The sequence below is a fragment of the Schistocerca gregaria genome, chromosome 5 (genome assembly GCF_023897955.1).
Source record: "Schistocerca gregaria isolate iqSchGreg1 chromosome 5, iqSchGreg1.2, whole genome shotgun sequence".
Classification (NCBI taxonomy): domain Eukaryota; kingdom Metazoa; phylum Arthropoda; class Insecta; order Orthoptera; family Acrididae; genus Schistocerca; species Schistocerca gregaria.
This window is the reverse complement of record NC_064924.1, coordinates 374,963,421-374,979,882: the sequence shown is the minus strand read 5'-3', so window position 1 is coordinate 374,979,882 and position 16,462 is coordinate 374,963,421. Positions and strand designations below refer to the sequence as shown.

Genomic DNA, 16,462 nt, shown 5'->3' with positions numbered 1-16,462 from the left:
TGAGAGAGAGAGAGAGAGAGAGAGAGAGAGAGAGAGAGAGAGAGAGAAAATTGTTAACGAAAGCCTTAATGGCCGAAAGCTTTAATTGTAAGTGTCTTTTTTGTGCCTATCTGCAACTCTCAGCATCTCCGCTATATGGTGAATAGCAACTTTCCTTCTCATAATATTGTAACTATGCATTCATAACATATATTTTTGATAATGAAATTTGTCATAAATATCCATCACAATTTAAGGAGAGTGATGTACATACCTGTAACACTACTGGGAAAAATGATTTATTACACATTGTTAAAGCTGTCAGTGGCTCAGAGAGGATTTCAATAAGCAGCAATAAAAGGTTTTGATCATTTGTCCATAAAAGTAAAATGTCTGACAGGTAGCGAAGCAAGTTTTAAATCTCCTGGACAACTGCTTCTCTTCCATTGACGAATTTCTACTTAAAATTTTGTAGCAATATAAAAATGACAAAAAAAAAATCTTGTTTTTAAGTGTAAGTGCATGAGCAGGGATAAAATAATGTTTTCATTAATGTTGACAGTCATGTATATATATCCCATTTACTGACTGGTTCCACATCATTTTGATGTCAGAATCGTTCAAGTGATCTATGGAACATGTAACTAGCAGTTTGAACTGAACAACTCGTACAAACACCCAGGTGTAACACTTTGTAGGGATGAGATGAAATGATCACATGGGTCCAGTCATGGGTGAAGCCGAGTTCAGACTTTGGTTTACTAATACAATATTGGGGAAGTGCCATCAGTGTACAAATGAGATTGCCTACAAATCTCTTATGTAACCCTTGGATAATGTTCGAGTATGTAGGACCATAGGACTAACAGGGGATACTATACATGTACAGACAGGTGCAGCATGGATGGCCACAGGTTTCTTTGACCTCATATGAGAGTGGCACAGAGTTTCTGAAGAAACGGAACTAGCAGACTCTAAGATGGTTGAAAACTATCCCAAGAAAGCCTGCTTACAAAGTTTCAAGAATTGGGTTTAAATGATGACTAATAATATACTACAAACCCCAATGTATCTATTATGCTGATGATGAGGACAAGATTTGATTAATTACAGCAAGCTCAGAGGCATTTAAACAATCTGTAGCAGCCAAGATCATCACTACCCGGTGTAGTGTCGCAAATGCATATTGAAATGATTATTTTTGTGGCAGTCTCTACAAGTGCTGTGTTTCGCAATGACGTCTTTGTTATTCTTGGCTATTCTTCCTTGTTATAAAGAGTTACTTAGCTACAGGTTGAGCCTAGTTAATACTTTCGAGACAATACTACTGACAGGTGGAATTTCTCGAACTGTATACTCCACTGACAAACTCTTCCTTTCTGTACATTTGAATTAAGTTAAAAAAATTTCTCGTACAAGAACACGCCACAGAGATTGAAAACAATCACTGCTCCTGCTACGACGGGTGCTTACAAGAAACTGAAGATAGAACTGACCCACAAGGTATGCATCTCACGAGGAACACATTAGGTAAGTTTTAACACAAGAAGACATTGGCAACAAGAGGCTGTAGGAATATTTCAGAAATTTATGGAGTAAGGTTGACACTGATACTGTGCCTGATAGTCTTCTGCATACATCGTGGAGAAGTCATCTGCCACCTCAAGTGATTGTTATTACAAGCATCTCAAACCAACAAGGTATTGGATACAGTGGCTGAATTGGTCTATAAAATACTTAAGGCAATAACACCCATGTCGTAAATGCAGTGACAGCATCATGCAACAGCTTGTTGATGCCCACTGCTACACGCACTGATGATGATCTGGTGGCCAAGATCAATTTGCTGGTTAAGCATATAAGTGAATACATTGATTCATCAACATCACAGCAAGGACAGAGGCCATTACAGCAAGAAATTGAGAAGCTTCTTGCCAACTACCTCCTCAGCAACTGGGAGAACTCAACTCTCCATCTGTTAGTGCCAAAATGGTTCAAATGGCTCTGAAGCATTATGGGACTTAACATCTAAGGTCATCAGTCCCCTAGATCTTAGAACTACTTAAACCTAACTAATCTGAGGACATGACACACATCCATGCCCGAGGCAGGATTTGAACCTGCGACCGTAGCAGCAGTGCGGTTCAGGACTGAAGTGCCTAGAACTGCTGGCCACAACGGCCGGCTGTTGGTGCCACAAAATATTTGGAGACCAGGTGTGTGAATGCATAATGCCTTGTGCTCACCTAAATGCCACTGCCAGTCAGAAGTAGGCCTATCAGCCGACTGCCTGGCTACGTCACAGTGAATGTTCATAAGGGAACTCTAGTCCGGACAAAAATATTTATTGTACTTCTGTGCACACAGTAACACAGCAAATGACCACCAACCACCTTCTGCCTGACTGCAGCTAATAACTCTACATACTGATATGCAGTACACTGCAAATCAAGTGGGATCTCTGTGGCATGACCTGGCATGGGATGTTACACTTGCGGACATGTAAGTACCCATAATAGGGGTGAGATTTTCAGCCTATTACTAACTGTTATGAATGCTCGGCTAGTTGATGGCCTCACTGGCTTAATAACGTGGGGTTTCTGCTGAACTGTAGCAATGCACAAGGCCAAGCTCAATCCCTGAAGCATTGTAGTGCTTCGATAATTTCTGTGTAAATTCTAGAACCACGTGGCCTTCTACCGTCTCGAACACCCAATATTTTAGTTGTCAGTGAGTGAAAGGAACCCTATTTACTGCAGATCACCTGTCTGTGTGCGCAGATTTGAAGTTTATCATGAGACGACTGTAGTTGCAGCGATAGAACAGGAGGAGAATGGACTTCATTTTTAAGCCAACTTTCTCTTATGTGTAAATGAAATTTGTTTCTAACCTTTGGAGGCACAAGGAGACTTACTTGACTGTGTTTGTTTATGTCGAGAATGAGATTTGTAGAAGTTTGATGTTTAAATATACGTCGTTAAGTAAAGCAAAAGAAACTGCGTACATCTACTTATTTTTATAAGCCGAAAGAGTCTTGAGACATTCCTGTTCCTAGCGAATATACTTCAGAGACTAAGAGAAAAGGAGGTTGCAGCAGCAAGCTAACCAGCAAGGAAAGTCGGCGGACCATCTCAAGTAAGTCTTATCGTTAAGGAAGTGGGACTTGGCAAACATATCTCACCACTTTAAGTTGTCCAAAACGTTAGAGCGTTAACTTACTTCGCATGTAGCGAAGTAAGGTACTCTGTGGAAAAGAGTGTGAGACAGACATTAGATAGCATAGTTGTGGATGAAGAAAAAAGACTCCCATCCTGTCTCCCATAAAGAACTGCCAGAGCTGGTATTCATCAACTTATAAATGTAAAAATGAACTGTTGTTTGTTGTTGTTGTTGTGGTCTTCAGTCCTGAGACTGGTTTGATGCAGCTCTCCATGCTACTCTATCCTGTGCAAGCTTCTACATCTCCCAGTACCTACTACATCTCCCAGTACCTCATCCTGAATCTGTTTAGTTTACTCATCTCTTTGTCTCCCTCCTACGATTTTTACCCTCCACGCTGCCCTCCAATGCTAAATTTGTGATCCCTTGATGCCTCAGAACATGTCCTACTAAACAGTCCCTCCTTTTTGTCAAGTTGTGCCACATACTCCTCTTCTCCCCAATTCTATTCAATACTTCATCATTAGTTACGTGATCTACCCATCTAATCTTCAGCATTCTTCTGTAGCACCACATTTCGAAAGCTTCTATTCTCTTCTTGTCCAAACTATTTATCGTCCATGTTTCACTTCCATACATGGCTACACTCCATACAAATACTTTCAGAAACGACTTCCTGACACTTAAACCTATACTCGATGTTAAATAATTTCTCTTCTTCAGAAACACTTCCTTGCCATTGCCAATCTAAATTTTATATCCTTTCTACTTCGACCATCATCAGTTATTTTGCTACCCAAATAGCAAAACTCCTTTACTACTTTAAGTGTCTCATTTCCTAATCTAATTCCCTCAGCATCACCCGAATTAATTCAACTACATTCCATTATCCTCGTTTTGCTTTAGTTGATGTTCATCTTAAACCCTCCTTTCATGACACTGTCCATTCCGTTCAACTGCCCTTCCAAGTCCTTTGCTGTCTCTGACAGAATTACAATGTCATCGGCGAACCTCAAAGTTTTTACTTCTTCTCCAAGGATTTTAATACCTACTCCAAATTTTTCTGTTGTTTCCTTCATTGCTTGCTCAATATACAGATTGAACAACATCGGAGAGAGGCTACAACCCTGTCTCACTCCCTTCCCAACCACTGCTTCCCTTTCATGTCCCTCGACTCTTATTACTGCCATCTGGTTTCTGTACAAACTGTAAATAGCCTTTCGCTCCCTTTATTTTACCCCTGCCACCTTCAGAATTAAAAAAAGAGAGTATTCCAGTCAACATTGTCAAAAGCTTTCTCTAAGTCTACAAATGCTAGAAATGTAGGTTTGCCTTTCCTTAATCTAGGTAAGTCAAAGGGTCAGTATTGCCTCACATGTTCCAATATTTCTACAGAATCCTAACTGATCTTCCCCGAGGTCAGCTTCTACCAGTTTTTCCATTCGTCTGTAGAGAATACGCGTTAGTATTTTGCATCCGTGACTTATTAAACTGATTGTTCGGTAATTTTCACACCTGTCAGCACCTGCTTTCTTTGGGATCGGAATTATTATATTCTTCTTGAAGTCTGAGGGTATTCCGCCTGTCTCCTACATCGTGCTCACCAGATGGTAGAGTTTTGTCAGGACTGGCTCCCCCAAGGCCATTAGTAGTCATAATGAAATGTTGTCTACTCCTGGGGCCTTGTTCCGACTCAGGTCTTTCAGTGTTCTGTGAAACTCTTCACGCAATATCATATCTCCCATTTCATCTTCATCTACGTCCTCTTCCATTTCCATAATATTGTCCTCAAGTGCATCGCCCTTGTATAGACCCTCTATGTACTCCTTCCACCTATCTGCTTTCCCTTCTTTGCTTAGAACTGGGTTTCCATCTGAGCTCTTTATGTTCATACAAGTGGTTCTCTTATCTCCAAAGGTCTCTAATTTTCCTTTAGGCAATATCTATCTTACTCCTAGTGAGATAAGCCTCTACATTTTTACATTTGTTCTCTAGCCATCCCTGCTTAGCCATTTTGCACTTCCTGTCTATCTCATTTTTGAGATGTTTGTATTCCTTTTTGCCTGCTTCATTTACTGCATTTTTATATTTTCTCCTTTCATCAATTAAATTCAGTATTTCTTCTGTTACCCAAGGATTTCTACTAGCCCTCGTCTTTTTACCTACTTGATCCTCTGCTGCCTTCACTACTTCATCCCGCAGAGCTACTCATTCTTCTTCTATTGTATTTCTTTCCCCCATTCCTGTCAATTGTTCCCTTATGCTCTCCCTGAAACACTGTACAACCACTGGTTCTTTCAGTTTATCCAGGTCCCATCTCCTTAAATTCCCACCTTTTTGCAGTTTCTTCAGTTTTAATCTACAGTTCATAACCAATAGACTGTGGTCAGAGACCCCATCTGCCCCTGGAAATGTCTTACAATTTAAAACCTGGTTCCTAAATCTCTGTCTTACCATTATATAATCTATCTGATACCTTTTAGTATCTCCAGGGTTCTTCCATGTATACAACCTTCTTTCGTGAGTCTTAAACCAAGTGTTAGCTACGATTAAGTTGTGCTCTGTGCAAAATTCTACCAGGCAGCTTCCTCTTTCATTTCTTAGCCCCAATCCATATTCACCTACTACGTTTCCTTCACTCTCTTTTCCTACACTCGAATTCCAGTCACCCATGACTTAACTTTTCGTCTCCCTTCACTACCTGAATAATTTCTTTTATTTCATCATACATTTCATCAATTTCTTCATCATCTGCAGAGCTAGTTGGCATATAAACTTGTAATACTGTAGTAGGCATGGGCTTCATGTCTACCTTAGCCACAATAATGTGTTCACTATGGTGTTTGTAGTAGCTTACCCGCACTCGTATTTTTTTTTTGTTCATTATTAAACCTACTCTGGCATTATCCCTATTTGATTTTGTGTTTGTAACCCTATATTCACCTGACCAGAAGTCTTGTTCCTCCTGCCACTGATCACTAATTCCCACTATATCTAACTGTAACCTATCCATTTCCCTTTTTAAATTTCCTACCCTACCTGCCCGATTAAGGGATCTGACATTCCACACTCCGATCCGTAGAATGCCAGTTTTCTTTTTCCAGTAATGATGTCCTCTTGAGTAGTCCCCGCCCAGAGATGCGAATGGGGGACTATTTTACCTCCGGAATATTTTACCCAAGAGGACAATTAAACATGGATGAGCCAGGTGATGACTTCAAGAACACATTTGGGCGGAAGGCTAATGCCTGTGCCTTCCCCAAACAATCTGAAGTTCCAAAAGAAATCCCGCCATTTGTGCTGCAAGTGAAACAAATTTTTGCAGGGCAGGTTTAGTTGAATCATAAAGGCACTTGACTTTAGGTTACGAATTAACAAAAAGGGAGACAAATTAATTATCTTATGGAGATACTCAACAGCTTGGGTGATTCAACTATCTTTATTTTTAATTTTACTTTTCATTTGAATATCATAAAGAATTTTATTTCTTGCAAAGAACAGTCATGAAATGACCCTACAGAGTATGATTATAGCAGACAAAAATTTTTCTTTTACGGACATGGTCAATGGATGAATAATGCGGCCATTTTATGACACTATGATGTTTGTAAACACAAGAGCAAGAAAACACAAAGACCAAAATATTTATGTTGATGCAATAATGTGTTCACTGACAGTGTTAGCCTCATGAGTGTAGTTTTAACAGTGACGTAACTATCACATTTTTTGATTTGCCTTCGGATTTGAGCATGCCTAGTCACTTTGTTATGAGCACTTGCACTTTAGTCATGAATTACTTGCTACCCCACTCTCAAGCACCTGCTAGACCATGAGTAATGAGTGAGTTTGATGCATGTGCTGACTACCTCTACTAGTAATGCATTTCACATAGGAATACTTCCTGCTGATCTAGAGTATATCAAAAACAGAGGAACTCTATTTAAAGCATCATAAAATTACTAATTTTTCACCTTAATATGGCCTACAGCAACTTGTAGGAACCTGAAATCAAAATTTACTTTGGCAAAGTTAGCATGTACTTTTGAGAAATTACTATATTTTTATATGAACAGAGATGGTCTCTCTCGGTTGTGAGTTATTTTTATTAAAATAATGCATTTTCCCCAGTTAAGGCTTCTTCGGATTTTCTAAAAGAAAACAGCAAGTAAAGATGTATTTATACAAAATTAGGGGGATGGTTCTAAGCTGCACTGAACTTTTGCACATTATTTAAAAATATTTAAATAAAGCAAATTAACAGTTACAAAAGGCTATCATAGCATCACATATCACTAGCTGGTAGTGCCGTTAGAACAATGGCAACAAGCAACTAAAGGAAGAACTGTTGAACAAGATACACTGGGACAATACCCAGTGTATAAATTTAAGAGGACGAAAACAATGGATAAATGTATGAGGGTAAACATAAAGGGGATGAGATAGTGTTTAATGTCCCATCGACAATGAGGTCATTAGAGACAGAGCACAAGCTCGGATTAGGGAAGGAAATCAGCTGTGCCCTTTCGAAGGAACCATCCCGACATTTGCCTGAAGCGATTTAGGAAAACACGGAAAACCTAAATCAGTATGGCCAGGCATGGATTTAAACTGTCGTCCTCCCGAATTCGAGTCCAGTGTTCTAACCACTGCGCTACCTCACTTGGTGCGTAAACAGGAGAAGTGGCACAGACAAATAATGTAACAGAAAACATCTTAAAACAGTTTGAGCCACCAGGTGAAATGCAATTTAGAGCCAAATACACATTGAATGTCCTGGCTATCAGGTGACTTAAATGGTCTAATAGATGGCTACATTGAAAATAGAGTGCACAGGAAAACCACGTAGCTCATATTAGTAGGACAAAACAACAGAAGGCACTAGTGTTGGTAAAACTTAAACAAATCCAGGCATAAGACTATAAGAATAAGTGGCTACACAGCATCTCTAAAATGTGTGAGAGCACATAGGATAAAAAAACCAAAAAACAGACTAAGGTTAAGAAATATAGTAAAATAAATGTTGCCATTAAAACACCAAAGGCTACCAAGAGAGTTATGCTTGGTTTTCATCTTTTCAAGTGTATAAACTTTGTTTTGTTTCAGTGTATCTTGTTCAACAGTTCTTCTTTAGATGGTTTATTACTATTGCCCTGATTAAATGCCCCATCAACTGATTATATGTTTTGTTTTGATGGCCTTTCTTTAGTGTTAATTTGCTTTTTTAAATTTTTAAAAAAGTTTTGTGCAGCTAAGAACCATGCCGCCCCCCTCCCCCTGTAATTTTGTACAGTTACGCTCTTGCTTTTTTCTTTTCATTTAGAAAATCTGAAGCAGCTTAACCAGTTGAAATGCATTATTTGCAATAAAAATAACTCTGAAACTGAGACTGTCTCTTTTTATACAATTGTGGAGGTATGTTGCTGTACCTCAGCCCATCATAGAATGGAATAAGCTTTAAAGAAATTGGCAACTATTTGTGGTAAAACTATATCTTCTATTTTTTGTGTGTTTTAAGGAGTTTCTTGACATTATTTTTCTATTCCTACCCAGTTTGATAACTTCAATACCTGCAGAACATCAATTTCGTATCTACAGCAAGAGACCTGATTAGCTTATTTCAGAAACATTTTGTGGGCATTCACAGCTGTGTGGCCTGTACTTGATAATGCTACACATAGAACCAACGAAGTCTTAGCTAGCTTTACAGGAAGACTTTCAATGCAGGCAAAATACATTGACAGAGTTTTTTTTCCAATTGCTATAGTGTGGATAATACAAAGCTGGCAGTCTCCCACAAATGTTAACAAATGAAAACACCGATCACCTGAGGGGAAAGAAATGGTGCAGGTGCAGAAGCTGCGCCTCATTTTTTAAGGACGGTCATGTTGTGTGTTTCTGTGATAGCAGAACTGACACATGGTCACAAGAATCACCAATCCTTTCTGGTGTTGTGAGTGCTAGAGGTTTCACTCACATTAAAATATGAAATGAAAACAATGATTCATACACAGGACAAAGCATTCAGTAACAGCTACAGCACTATTCCTTGACAAGGTTGGTAACATCGCTGATGAGGTGGTTTAGGCCCCAACTCTACTAGAATCTTACACAACTGTGGTTCAAAATACCCCATAAAAATATGTTGCTTTGTTCTAAAATGCTAGGTCCTAGGGGTGGGGGGGGGTGGGGGGGTGGGGGGGGGGGGAACCTATGGGGCTATATGCAGCATGCACCTTATAGTGACCATTCGACCTCCTAAAGTTGATACGGGACCAGAGTATAACTTACAAGTGCACTGATTAGTTGCATTTACGCATTTTATTTTCTAAAGGCATTCTTACAAAGTCTTTCCATATTGGGCTTTGGCATATGTGAAATACCAGCAACCAAAAATATGTTACTTTTTCAATATTTCCCAGTACATCCAGATTTATCTCAGATAAAATAGCTCATCTGGACACAATCCTCTATGAAATAGCATTTAATCATGAATTTGCATTATGAGACAGAATTTGCATCTTTATCTGTATTTATCACAAATGCAAATTTTTCAGGTCCCTAGCAACATGCAAAAGAAAATCTGCAAATCCAGAATAGAAAACAGTTTTTTTTCCGAAGATTCTTAACATGAAGTAAATGAGAAAAACAGAATGGTGACTCATTAGTCAACCACACTTATCGAAGATTACAATGAATTATGAAATAAAATATCAAGCACCAGAAGGTGAAACCAGAACAAAAACAAAACATGACTGAAAAGTTAAAAATAAGAACATTCTACATAGGGTGACTGGGAAGCAATGTCTTTCACACTGTAGCAAGGAATTTTTGGTTTTAAGAACAAATAAGAGGAGTTTAACTTGCAGAAAGTTTTCAGGGAGACATTTGTCACAAATTTCAAAAATGAAGAACTGCAAAGACAGAGGAATTCCAGAGAGGGCTGTTTTAAGTGCTCTCAACCTACCGAAAGTGCAGAGACAATTCAAATAAATAGTATGCACACACACAAACAAATCAACTCTACAATTTTATTGTGCATGCAGCCTAACACCCACTGAGAATGTAGTAAAGTGGCAGACTTAATTGTACACATACAGTTCATGCATGCACAATTTTGAGTACTCTAAATTGACAGTAACCTTTGTTTCTGCTAGCTTCGAAGGCAGACACCTACATGGGATGGAGGCATGTCTCAGTAGTGTGTAAACAATACTTTAATACATTGTAGATGCCTTAATAGTCACTTACCTTCCTTGTGGTACAATGAAAGCTGCGAAGCGACGACTAGTCTCTCTCGAGTATGGCTGATCCAGTACATAAACAGTATAACGTGGTGTATCTTCATTAGGTCGATGCAAATCTAAAGATACCTCACCATGGCCTGCAACAGTGCCACGACTCAATCGGGCACACACCATTGCCGACTGCTGCACAGACCTCACAGCAATAACAACATCTGATTGTGTTTTTACTCTCTGAATTTGTTCACAAGTAAAGCACACTTCCAGAACCTGTAGAAAATTGTGCCCATTTTCTCATTAAAATTAAGGTCTTGGCAACTTTTATATACATATTTTATATCTATATGAGAAATACGAAACATGTTATGGTAATAAGGAAATTTTTATTGTAACAGATAAAAGATATGGCCACGAAGGTAAAAAGACACTTTCACTAAGGACTAATGTAGCATGTGCAATACGCACAGTGACAGTCTCGGTGGTTTAAGAAGAGCCTAAATTAATTAAACATACGTAAATTATCAGTTGGTTTGTTAAATATGACAAATATAAAATTAAAAAAATGGAATAGCAAAATTATGGAAAAGATAGATTGCTACTCATCATATAGTGGAGATGTTGAGTCACAGATAGGAACAACAAAAAGTGGTCTTTTTGTTTTACCTGTCTACGACTCAACATCTTCACCATATGGCGAGTAGACATCTATCATTTCCATAATTCTCTCAAAAAAATTCAACTGCACTGTCTAACTGACAAAAATGAATGTAAAGGAAATTGTTAGATTACAAACTCAGTGCCAATAAAAGCAACAGATATCCTCAAGTTGAATGTGTGTTGTACAGGTGGTGTCAGAGTCACTCAGGATGCTAAAATGTATGCAAAAAGAATACAAGGCAAAAATAAACATCTGATAACATATCTACAAATTAGCATTATAAGACAGGATTCTGGAAATCACTTATCTTCAGGATGTGACATGTATAGTAATGTCAGAAGACACACAAAAGTAAAAGGTACTACACTTCCTTGTTTTCGGAAATACACTCCTGGAAATTGAAATAAGAACACCGTGAATTCATTGTCCCAGGAAGGGGAAACTTTATTGACACATTCCTGGGGTCAGATACATCACATGATCACACTGACAGAACCACAGGCACATAGACACAGGCAACAGAGCATGCACAATGTCGGCACTAGTACAGTGTATATCCACCTTTCGCAGCAATGCGGGCTGCTATTCTCCCAAGGAGGCGATCGTAGAGATGCTGGATGTAGTCCTGTGGAACGGCTTGCCATGCCATTTCCACCTGGTGCCTCAGTTGGACCAGCGTTCGTGCTGGACGTGCAGACCGCGTGAGACGACGCTTCATCCAGTCCCAAACATGCTCAATGGGGGACAGATCCGGAGATCTTGTTGGCCAGGGTAGTTGACTTACACCTTCTAGAGCACGTTGGGTGGCACCGGATACATGCGGACGTGCGTTGTCCTGTTGGAACAGCAAGTTCCCTTGCCGGTGTAGGAATGGTAGAACGATGGGTTCTATGACGGTTTGGATGTACCGTGCACTATTCAGTGTCCCCTCGACGATCACCAGAGGTGTACGGCCAGTGTAGGAGATCGCTCCCCACACCCATGATGCCGGGTGTTGCCCTGTGTGCCTCGGTCGTATGCAGTCCTGATTGTGGCGCTCACCTGCACGGCGCCAAACACGCATACGACCATCATTGGCACCAAGGCAGAAGCGACTCTCATCGCTGAAGACGACACGTCTCCATTCGTCCCTCCATTCACGCCTGTCGCGACACCACTGGAGGCGGGCTGCACGATGTTGGGGCGTGAGCGGAAGACGGCCTAACGGTGTGCGGGACAGTAGCCCAGCTTCATGGAGACGGTTGCGAATGGTCCTCGCCAATACCCAGGAGCAACAGTGTCCCTAATTTGCTGGGAAGTGGCGGTGTGGTCCCCTACGGCACTGCTTAGGATCCTACGGTCTTGGCGTGCATCCGTGCGTCGCTGTGGTCCAGTCCCAGGTCGACGGGCATGTGCACCTTCCGCCGACCACTGGCGACAACATCGATGTACTGTGGAGACCTCACGCCCCACGTGTTGAGCAATTCGGCGGTACGTCCACCCGGCCTCCCGCATGCCCACTATACGCCCTCGCTCAAAGTCCGTCAACTGCACATACGGTTCACGTCCACGCTGTCGCGGCATGCTACCAGTGTTAAAGACTGCGATGGAGCTCCGTATGCCACGGCAAACTGGCTGACACTGACGGCGGCGGTGCACAAATTCTGCGCAGCTAGCGCCATTCGACGGCCAACACCGCGGTTCCTGGTGTGTCCGCTGTGCCGTGCGTGTGATCATTGCTTGTACAGCCCTCTCGCAGTGTCCGGAGCAGGTATGGTGGGTCTGACACACCGGTGTCAATGTGTTCTTTTTTCCATTTCCAGGAGTGTAGTAGTTCTTCCCATGAGGAGAAGAGGTGAATTGATTGGGGAAGGCTAAAAGAGAAGGGCAGGTCACTCAGAAACCAGGATGAAAGGGACCCTATATGGAAAGAAAATGAGAGTAGATGGTCATATTATAATGAAACACACGAATAGAGAGCGAAGGGAAATGCCTGGTTGGTTGGTTGGTTGGTTTGAAAGAGAGGGGAAGGGACCAAACTGCTTGGTCATCAGTACCTTGTTGCAAATAAAACAATGCCACAAGGGAAAGAATAAAACAAACAAGATGTACAACACAAAACAGAAAGAAAGAAAAAACCAGAAGAATGAAGGAAAGGTAATGAACACTAAAAGGAACAAAAGAGGACAAGAAAGCAACAGAGACACACTAGAAACAGTTAGAAGAGAGTAAAACAAGAAAGCAGATTACAGTGGCTGGCTGGCTGAGAGTAAAAAGGAGAAGCCAGCCACTCTGCAACACATTAAAACCTCCACCCTAAAAGCACTAACACAGAGGGATAAAGGACATGCACAAAAACTTAGATCAAATGATAAAACCCACCCACACGAATAAAATGTAAAACTAAAGCTGCCGAAGGTAGGGTGCTGTGAAAGTTAAAAGTTCGCCACAGAGTGGCTAAAAGTGGGCAGTCCAGCAAGAGATGGACGACCGTCATTTGTGAGCCACAGCGACACTGAGGTGGGTCTTTGCGACAAAGGAGATGACAATGTGTTACCCATGTATGGCCAATGCGAAGCCAGCAGAGGAGTGATTCCCTGCGAGAGGTCCGCATGGAAGACTTCCACACATTCGTAGTCTCCTTACTGACATGCAGTTTCTTGTGCATATTGATATGCCAGTCGGTCTCCCAAAGCTGAAAAACCCAGTGGCATAATACAGAACACAGGTCAGGTTCAGAGAAGCAGATCTCCAGAAGCGGTTTCCGTGTAGCCTGTTTGGCCAGCCCGTCGGCAAGTTTGTTGCGTGGGATTCCGACGTGACCTGGGGTCCAGACAAACACCACTAAATGACTGGACCATACCTGGGCATAGCTGGACTCCTGGATGGTTGGTACCAAAGGATGACGAGGCTACCACTTGCTGATAGCCTGTAGGCTACTCAAGGAGACAGCACACAGAAGAAACGACTCCCCAGGGTATGAATGGATGTGCTCAAGAGCACAAGATATAGCCACCACCTCTGCAGTGAAAATACTGCAGCCTTCGGGCAAGGAATGCTGTTCAATACGTCCTCCATGGACATACAAGAAGCCAACCTGAGCATCAGCCATTGCACTGTCGATGTAAACCATTTCATGGCCTCGGTACATGTCAAGAATCGACAGGAAGTGACAGCGGAGAGCCGCGGGGTTAACTGAGTCCTTAGGGCCATGTGTGTCCAGGCGAATCTGCGGCTTAGGTGTACACCATGGAGGTCTACGCGAATGGACCTGAAGTATAGGTAGTAAAGGCAAGGACTCCAGACAGAAGGGATTGGACACAAACTGCAATTGTACACACTGACCTGGGACACTGATGCAGGAGATGAACTGCCGTGGATGGGAAAAGGAGATGGTCATTCGGATGCACAGGACAGGAGAACTACGAACATGTGCAATGTAACTGGCGAGCAGTTGTGAACACCTAACCTCCAATGGAGGGGCCCCAGCCTCCATCAGGGGACTGGTCACTGGAATCATCCTAAAAGCTCCCATTGCTAGTCGGAACACCACAGTGGTGCACTGGATCGAGTAAACGCAATGCTGAGGGTGCCACTGAACCATAAACCACATTCCCATAGTCAAGGTGGGACTGAACAAGGGCTCTGTAGAGCTGCAGCAGCATAGTGATCTGCATCCCAGTTGGTGTTGCTCAAGCTGTGGAGGCCATTGATGTGCACTTCCACTTAAGCTGACGAAGGTGAGGAAACCAAGTCAATCGGGTATCGAAAACCAGTCCTAAGAATCAATACATCTCCACTATAGTGAGTGGATCATCAATAAGGTAAAGTTCTTGTTCCGGATGAGCGACATTATGCCGACAGAAGTGCATAACGTACAAGTTTGCAGCCGAAAACTGAAAACCGTAGGCTAGAGCCCACAACTGCGTCTTGGGTAGGTGCTGCTCAGCAACACCAGTACTGGTGGAGCAGTACGAAATGCAGAAGTTGTCTGCATACAGAAAAGGTGCGCCGGATGGCCCTACAGTTGATGCTAGACTGTTAACGGCCACTAAAAATAGAGAGAGATTCAATACAGTGCCCTGCAGGACCCCATTCTCCTGGATATGGGTGAACTATGGGATGCACCAACGTGGGCATGGAAAGTACGAAGCAATAGGAAGTTTTGGGTAAAAAAGGGAGTGGGCCTCAGAGACCCCAATCGTACAATGTGGCTAGGATATGTCGTCACCCAGTGGTGTCATACACTTTCCGTAAATAAAAAAAAAAGACAGCAACAAGGTGTTGGCGTCTGGAAAAGGCTGTACGGATGGCAGACTCGAGGGACACGAGATTATCAGTGGTACGGCGACCTTGGTGGAAACTGCTGTGACTTGGAGCCAGTAGGCCACATGACTCCAGGATCTAACCTAACCACTGACACACCATACATTCTAGCAGTGGGTTTTTGCCAGGCTTGAGCAATGGTATGATGGTGCTCTCCCGCCATTGTGATGGAAAGATGCCATTGCATCAGATCCAGTTGAAGAAGATGATATGTCGCTTGTAGTCAGATGAGAGATGTTTAAGCATCTGACTGTGGATCCGATCTGACCCAGGAGCTGTGTTGGGGCAATGTGCACGAGAGGACTTTCACTTCCATCTGTCATTTGAGAATGACAAAGGTGGGGGGGATTCTCTAATGCAGAGGCCCGAGCACAGTGCTCAGCAAAGAAATCGCATTGGTAGGTAACACGCCATTGATGGTAACACCAGGGACAGCTGTTGGGGTCTGGTACCCAAAAACACATCTGATCTTCATCCAGACTTGGAAAAGTAACATATGGCACCCAATGGTTGAGACATACCTCTCCAAACATTCCTGCTTCCGCCTTTTGATAAGCTGGCGAACGCGGGCAGAGAGCCATTTAAACGCTACTGGGTGCTCTAGGGAAGGGTGCTGCTAATGTCCACTAATGTCCTGTAGAGCTCGCCAATGCTCTCTAATTGCCTCAGCAACTTCCGGCGGAACCCCAAAGAATGAGGGACTACATTTTCCGATCGTTGTAGTTACCTGTTCAACCACAACATCGATGGTAGCATACCTGTTCACGATGGCACGAAGTGGGAGAGTTTCAACGGTGACAGAAGAAGTGGAGACTACCCAGTCTGCTTTGTTCAATGTCCATCTGAATAGGTGACCATGGGCATGATGTCAGGGGAGTGACAAGAAGATGGGGAAGTGGTCACTACCACACAGGTCATCATGTGCTCTTCAGTGGATAGATGGGAGAAGCCCTGGGCTGCAAAGTGATAAATAAATGGCCTAGTAATTACCATGAGCCACACTGAAATATGTGGCAGCCCTGGTATTGAAGATGCAGAGGTCGAACTGAGACAGTAACATTTCGTCATCTCTGCCTCTGGCAGTAAGCACGGTGCAACCTCACAAGGGGTTACGAGTGTT

At 42.3% G+C, this 16,462-nt stretch overlaps 1 protein-coding gene across 1 annotated transcript in view; it reads right to left on the bottom strand.

Annotated features, from left to right (window-relative positions):
- The window catches only part of LOC126272532 (eEF1A lysine and N-terminal methyltransferase homolog), a 90,078-nt gene that overhangs the window by 42,745 nt on the left and 30,871 nt on the right, over positions 1 to 16,462 (bottom strand). The window contains exon 5 of the mRNA XM_049975445.1: positions 10,387 to 10,649. Within this exon, the coding sequence (XP_049831402.1) occupies positions 10,387 to 10,649 (263 nt within the window). The remainder of the gene's footprint in view (positions 1 to 10,386; positions 10,650 to 16,462) is intronic.